General features: G+C 63.5%; 1 protein-coding gene across 1 annotated transcript in view; it reads right to left on the bottom strand.

Annotated features, from left to right (window-relative positions):
• The window catches only part of Kdm4b (lysine demethylase 4B), a 73,587-nt gene that overhangs the window by 16,146 nt on the left and 49,808 nt on the right, over nucleotides 1-7,633 (bottom strand). Inside the window, exons 10-11 of the mRNA XM_033759608.1 lie at nucleotides 2,027-2,128; nucleotides 1,517-1,707 (exon numbers count right to left, since the gene is read on the bottom strand). Of these exons, the coding sequence (XP_033615499.1) occupies nucleotides 1,517-1,707; nucleotides 2,027-2,128 (293 nt within the window). The remainder of the gene's footprint in view (nucleotides 1-1,516; nucleotides 1,708-2,026; nucleotides 2,129-7,633) is intronic.

Below are 7,633 nucleotides of genomic sequence, written 5' to 3' on the forward strand. Positions count from 1 at the left end.
AGGCGAGTGTGTGGAATGCACCGGCTCCACAGCGGGGCAGGGCTGGGCTGCCCACTGTCACCCCAAGGGATGTGTCCCGGGGCCTGCCCACCGCACCTGTCACCCTGCGCCTCCTCCCACAGGGCTCAGCCGCACACGCCCCCACCTCCCTCCCTCCCTCGGTGAGCCGCACTCCTCAGTCTGCTCTGCACTTGCTAATGGAGCTCAGCCCAAGGTGCTAAGGGTTAGTTCTCCGACTTCACGTTACAACTTCCTTAAGTTCTGTCTTTGTGACGAAAACTCTAAAACCAGGTGGCAGCAGAGTAATGGCCCCGTAGATGTCCACACCCCAAGTGCCTGCGATGAGGCTGTGCCACCTCCCATGACGGGCTCTGAGGGGGACCATCCTGACCACCAGGCCAGGGACCCCCAGGCCCCCCTGAGCAGGTGCAGGAGGTTGAGAGGTCCAGAGAGGCTGAAGACAGCACTGCCAGCTCTGCAGATGGGAGATGGGGCCACAAGCCAAGGACTGAGGTCGCCTCTAGGAGCCAGGAGGGGACCGGGTTCTCCCGGAGCCTGAGAAGGAGCAGCCCCACCACCCATGCCAGGACTCAGCCCAGGGAGGCCTGAGTTGGCCTTGTACCGGCCAAAAGGCTGAGAGAAGTGTGTGGTCTGAAGCCGTCGGACTATGGTCACCGTTCAGGGGTCGGTGGGGGGAGGGCTCATATCAACTCTGCTGTTCCAGGGCCCCCCTCTGCACCTCTCCACGATGGGGCCGGGCCATTGGCATCGAAATGGGCTTCGGGTGCCCGAGAGCCAGATGGAACCACGGTGGCCCTGCAGCACGTGGGACCCCAGCAGCAGCTCTGAAGATGCCGTGCGGTACGGCAATGGTGTCACCACCCCACTGCTGTGAATGGCACTCGGCTCCACTGTGACTCCCAGGTCATCCCTGGTTCCTCTGGGACTCACAGGACCCTGGCTGGACCCCTAGTCTCCGACTGGCTCTGTGACTCAAGATGCTTCTTCTACACAGACAACTGCGTCCACGTCTAGCAGTGCCGAGACAGGCCAGGCGCTTCGTGCCGGTGGACAGCCCCCAGGAGGGCAGTGTGCCGTGGCAGACTTGCCCTCCAGCTCTCCCTGTGGGCACCCGAGTCTCTGCACCCGGCTGGTAGCTCCCGTGTCTCCACCCTTCCATCAGAGTGGCACTGGGAGGATGTGTGGGGGCTGCCACTGTGGATCCAGAAACAAACCAGAGCCTAGAAGGGAAACCACTACCGATGGCAGAGGGAGGGCACCTTAAATCTCCCAGGTCAATAGCCTCACCTGCAGGGACCGGCAGGGGCTGACGGGGAGGTCGCTGAGACACCTGAGCCCGCAGGTGACATTCTGGCACTGCCGCCGCTCCCGGGCCCTCGAGGTGGAGGGCACCCTGCAGAGTGGGGTTCCCCCTTGCAGAGAGGCTCCAGGCCAGGCTGTCCCCACTGCTGGACGTAGTGCACAGGGGACACGCTGGTGAGGAGCCGGGACCCACCTTCAGCACCCTCGCTGTCCTGGCCTTGTGCCGGCTCCTCGTCGTCCTCTTCAGGGTCGGCATCGGGTGCAGCCTCCTCCTTGGCACAGCCCACCACCTCCTCCAGAAGGGCGGCCCCAGCCGCCCCCTCACCTGGGCATCTGGGGTCTTCCGGCTTGGGCTTCTTGGGCTGGCTGCGCTTCCGGTGGGACCTGGGGAGCGGGGAGTGTTAGGCAGGGATGGAGGGGACAGCTGTGGACCTGCTGGCAGGACGGAGCCCACCTCCCCACCCACCGGCAGGTGCAGCCTCGGGGCTGGGGACGCGGGGCCCTGGTCAGGGCTGGGGGAGGACACAGGGGAGCGGGTGGGGCGTCGAGCGGGTGCTGATGGCAGCTGAGATGGATGCCATGGACACCTGGTGGATGACAGGATAGCTCGGGCTCTGGGAGCCGGGCGGTGGGACACACAGGAGCAGACGCGGATGGACAGCAGCCCGTGTGAAATGCTGGCCACAGACGGAGGTGCACTTACGCCAGCCCCGGCTTTTTGGTCTGCTCTTTCCTCCTCTCTAGACTGGGTTTCCTCTCCTCCTCAGTCTTTCTCCAGTGTCTGTTTTCCTTCAGACTAATTTGTCTAGAATGTAAATTTCAGGGAGTTTTGTACTAGCACTCTGGTCACCCCCATGCTGATCTCAGGCACCTGTCCCTGACCCCAGCTCCCTGGGTCCCCTGAGCCCAGAGTGGGCAGTCTGGTGCAGGGATGCACCTCAAGGCGGAAACAGAAGAGGCCCTGTAGGCCTGCGGGCTGGCCCGACTGTGCTTTCTGGTGGTGAGCGGGCCAGGGAAGAAGGGCAGAGGCAGCGAGCCCAGGCGAGGGGCCCTCACGGTGCTCCAGATGGACAGGGCAGGGTCACAACCTCACCTCTCTGCGTGCCCGCGGGGTTCCCTGACCTTGCCGCCCGGCTCCCCACTGGCCTTTCTTTCCCCGTGTAACTCCTATCCCTCTCTAGGTCACTGCTCCCTGTGGCCCGGGCTTGCAGCTGTGTCCCCACCCAGGAAAAGCCACTCGATGGCAGCGGCATGGACCCACGAGATGACCAGCAGCAGAAAGCGGGTGCAGCGTGCCAAGGCGCAGGCAAAGGCATGGTGGGCGTCACACGCGTAGGTGTGCAGGGTGAGATGGGGGGCGGGGAGGGACAGGGAGACCCTGACAGAGGGGATGGCGGGGTGCGGGCCCCTCCCGACAACACCATCTGCAGCCTGGGCAGCAGCCCCAGAGTCACCAGCCCACCCTTGCCAGAGGCTCCTCCAGGTTAGAAGCTCGAGGGCTGCAGGGCTGGGGACCACACGGATGCACCCCTCTGCCCAGCACCAGCCTCGGAGGGCGGCCTCCGGCCCACTCACCTGCCTGCTTCCCAAACCACCCTCAGCTCCCCATGGCCACCTCTTGCGAGGCCCTGATTTCCCCTCTGTTCCCAGATGGGAGCTGGCCCTGGAGACCAGTTCCAGGCCGCAGACCAGGGGCCGCCGTGAGCTCAGGGCCCCGGAGGGTGATGACACGGGGACTTCCATGGGGCAGACCTGCCCTGGGCCCTGACTCGGGCCCCTGAGAACCGTGGAGCTGGCTGTGTAACGGAAAGTGGCTGCACTTTGCAGAGCAGCAGGCCTCGGGGCTGCAGTCACTGCGTCCAACCGCCAACCCCTGCTGCAGCCCCCACACGCAGGGTCTTCTCTCACGGCTCTACTTTTTATTTTTGTTGTTGAGACTGGGTCTTGCTATGTAGTCCAGGTTGGACTTGAACTCAGCGATCCTCTTGCCTCAGCCTCCCGAGTGGTGGAATGTCGGGCTGCACCCCTTTCTTCTCTTTACCTGCAGGCACCTTCCCGTGCTGCAGCTCTGTCCTCCGTGTCTGGGTCCCTCCACTGCTCGGCACAGACGCGGAGGGCGTGGCTATGTGGCCCCAGGTTCTCCGGCTGTGCGCTGGCACCCACAGTTGGGCACCGGCCCCTCTTCTCTGTCACTTCCCTCCTGTGTCCCCAGGTGCCCTGGCTTTGCATGCGATCACCTATGCAGGGCAGCACGCGCTTGCTGGGATCCACCCCTCGGATTGGCCTCCTGTGGGCTGGAGCGCATCCCCCAGAGGTCTTCTGAGGAAGACGGTGGATCTGGGGTGCGGCAGGTCTAAGGCCGGGTCTGCCTGCTCCTTCCCAGCTGGCCGAGGCTGGTGTCTTTGCTGCAGCTCACAGTGGGAAGAGCAGGTCCTCATCCTCCGGCTGGAAGCTTTGGCCACAGCTCGGACCCTAACCCTGTGCCACACCTTTGATGTGGAACTGCAGCCTTCAGGCTCCGAGGCCCCTCTCTCCTCTGGCGGAAACTCCTACTGGAGGCTGGGCCTCCCTGCACCCAGGAGCTCCTCCGGCCCCACCCTATCTCGCAGGCTCCTTTTCCAGCAACACACCCTTCTGTGGTGGATGCTCGGGGGTTTCTGAAGCCCCCGCTCGCTGAGCTCTCTGGCCTCGGCATCCTGCACCTGCCATCTTGCGCGTGCCTCTCCCTGAGCTGCTGCAGGTCGCGGGGTCCCAGCTGCTCGTGCTCTTGGCCCATCAAGTGGCCCACGGCAGGGAGCCACTTCCCAGGCTCAGCCTCGCCAGGGACAGAGCCGCCCATCTTCTGCAGGGAGACGGCAGGTGGGCACAGGGGGCACTGCGAAGGGCGCCAAGACCCTGAAACACCCAGCCCCACCCTGGCACCACCGCTCCTGCCAGCCTGTGTCGGTCCCCTCTCTTCCCGTCTACGGGCACTGACTCCAGGCCCTGCTCGCCCCCCTGTCCTCCAGATCCAAGTCTCTGGTCCCAAATAGCTGCTCCTGTCCCTGTGCTGGTCCGGGGAGGTGGCCTGTAGCAGCTCAGCAGTGTTCCTGGAGAGAATGGGACCAGTGTGTGGCACCTGCCAGGCTGAGCTGGACGTCACTTGGTTCATCTATACAAGTGCTGGGACCGAGTCCAGGTAACACTAATATGCTCAACACAAAAGCAGGTGTCATGGCCCTCAGCCGACAGCAGACAGCAGACAGCAGACAGAGAGGATGGCCTGTGGCCCCGCTGCCACAGCCTGAGGCACAGTACTCAGTGGCTAGGGCCGCAGCTACGTGTGGCTCCAGGCCGGTGGATCTGTCCCCAGTCTCCAGGTCCCGCACCTCGCCCTCTTTCCTGCCCCCGCAACAAGGACTTCTGCAAGTCTCGGCAGAGAGAGAAACTAGGACACAAGACCATCACACCCTGTGACCAGGGCAATGCATTCTTTGGGGGCTGCAGGCCAGCAGTAGTTGGGGTGGCAGCAGCGAGCCAGGATGCAGGAGCTGGGGAGTTGCTCCCCCCGGGGCACGGGCAGTGTAAAGGCTGCCCCTCATCCTCCTAGTCTGAGGGTGTCCACAGGTGGCTTCAGGGCCAGGGACACCTGCGCCACACTTGGCCAGCAGCTGGAAGCAGCCAGGAGTGGGGCAGGCTGGGCAGCTGGGCTGAGGGTTTGCCCACCCCCATTGCCTTCCCAGGGCCCGGGATGTGGGCTGCAAGGGGACCAGACAGCACACAGCTGCTTGGCCTGGCAGGTGGTGAGGAAAACACAAGTGTCCCGACGGGGGTGGGTGGGGGAGTTCGAGTGACCCAGGCAGACGCAGTCATGGAAAGTGAGCCCGGGAACGCGCTGAGCCGGCGCGGGTGGTCTCCTCTGCGCTCACTGTGGGTGGCTCAACACTGCAGCTGCGTAAGCGCCTGGGCCCAATGCCCAGCCACAGCCACGGGGACCCACACAGGGCCAGGAAGCCCCGACACTGTCCCTTGGTCTCGGGTAGGCTTCCTCACCAGGGGGAAGGGGCTGTGTCTGGGCGTCTGTGGCTCTCACCAGGGAAGCTCCTGGCCCTGAGCGGCCGGAGGCCGGGGATCTACTCGGCACTCGCAGTGCCCAGGACACCCACAGAGAAACTCGGTGCACGCAGGCCCGCCCCACATGAGCTCCCCAGACAAGGATGTGACCGTGGCCCCGCCCCTGCCCCCAGTAGGCCTCTGGAGACCAGGGGCCCAGCCAGGGTGGGCACAGCCGGGATGGGCACAAAGGCAGCTGGGAGCCTCGCCGCCTCAGGCAGCCCCAAGCCACAGGCTGGGACGTGCAGCACAGCCTTCCTGCAGAAGAGCCCAAGACTTCACAAGAAAAGGGAATCGGCCTTGTTTTACATACTAACCGCTAAAGAAAATCACATCCCTGGGAACAGGACTTGATTTGTTATTCAGTCCTCGGGCTGGGCTACTGCAGCTCCCAGGGAAAGCTGTGGGTGGGAGGCGCAATGCTGCTGAAAGGGGTGGCGGGCGGGCGGCCAGGAACGCCAGCCCGAGGGCCACTTTTCTGTGCGAAGCAGGCCTGGCACTGCTCCCCCTGGCAGCTCCACAAGCTCTAACCCGCTCTGCCCGGGAATGTGATGCCTGCTCACTGGCAGTCCACTCTGTTGACCAATTAGCTCAGGCCACAATCAATTAACCATTATGCAAATGACCGTCCAGCATGGGGAGGGGTGGAGCCTCCGCACCAGGCAAGCAGCTTTTCACAGGGAACCAAAGGCACAGACAACAAAGGAAACCAGAGGGAGCTAAGCCACACTGCCCGGAAGAGACGTGAACTTGGGACAGTGCTCCTGAGTGACAGACAGAGCGCGTGATGGGCCACAGGCTACCAGCCAAACACAGCCCAAGGGGAGGCGTGCTGGGCCGGGGCAGGCACTGCCAGCACCAGTGGGAAAGGGACAAGGGTCAAGCTCAGGCTGGCAGCGACCTTAGGGGTGGCTGGAGAAGCTGGGCTTGGGCCAGGGAGCTGCCCCCGACGGAGGTGCCTGTGCCAGTGGCGGCCCTGACACCTTGAAGTAGTTGGAAAGACAGAGTCACGACCTGGGCCGGTTGCATCGTGAGGCCCGCCTTGCAGGGCCGTGCGTGACGCTTCACCGGGCCAGGACCCCTGCGCCGTGCCAAAGATGCTGTGCCTGGGTGTGGAGCTGACTCGGGGAGGTACCCGGGTCCAACAGCACCGGCGGAGCTCTGAGAGTCTCTCCCGGCCCGGCCACGCTCAGGGGCCACAGCAGGTGAATCAGGTGGACAGACGTCCGTGAGCAGTGGGGACCCCACCTCCGGGGTGCAGGGATGGGGCCCGTGAGGTGTGGGGGCCTTGCCAGGCCTCAGGCCTCCCTGCTCAGAAAAGCACCGGTTTCCTTACCAGGCCTGCCACCTGCGTCCCTCAGCCGTGGGCACACAGGGGCCATGACCGTGCTGTTGTGGCGCGTGGGGCTGGAAGGGCCCCATGGCGGAGGGGTCCCCAGGTTTGCAGCAACATGAACAGGGTCACCCTGAGGAAGGGGCCCCAAATCTGAGTCACATGCCAATAGCACCGCAAGCACCACAGGGCAGAGGGCAGGAGCCCCGCAGCCCACTGGGACCCAAGTTGCCCCGCACAGGACCTAACCCTCTCAGGGCCGACAAGGGTCCGGAGCTGCTCTGAGGGCAGAAAGTGACACTCTTGCTCCAGAGGCAAAGGCAGAAAGAACAAGGGACCCTTGGGCTCCCAAAGGGGAATGGTGTGGCCAGGGACCCTCAGGGCTCGCTGGGGAGGCAGGGCAGGGGGGGCACAAGCGCATCCTGGCCCACGTGCCCCCCCAGCCTCGCCAGCCTGGGGACAGCAGGCCTGGGGGTCTGATACAGGAGTAGGGCATGGCAGAGGTGGCCGAGAAAATGAGCAGGCCTTGTCGATCACAACAGCCCAGGAAATGCCAGGACCCCTGCGAAGAACTTCTCGCCAGCTCCCGCGAGCCCTGGGCACATGAAGAGCGGACACCACAGGGGCTGCTATTGAGGCTTCCCTCGATCACCCATGCTGCATTCCACAGCGCAGTGTGTACTCTGATTTTTGCTTTTATCTTCCTTTTCTCTCGTTGGGCCCAAGTATGCCCTGCAGAGTTCTCCCATACCCATTCACCCCTCACCTTTCAAATAAACTTTTTGTACCATTTTTTTTTGGCTTGTCTCATCCAATTCTCTCTTTGAGACAAAAGACCTGAAATGCTTTTGATTGGCGAGCCTTTTTTTTTTTTTTTTTTTTTTT

This window comes from Fukomys damarensis, unplaced genomic scaffold (assembly GCF_012274545.1).
Source record: "Fukomys damarensis isolate Sample0158 unplaced genomic scaffold, DMR_v1.0_HiC HiC_scaffold_37, whole genome shotgun sequence".
NCBI classification, from domain to species: Eukaryota; Metazoa; Chordata; class Mammalia; order Rodentia; family Bathyergidae; genus Fukomys; species Fukomys damarensis.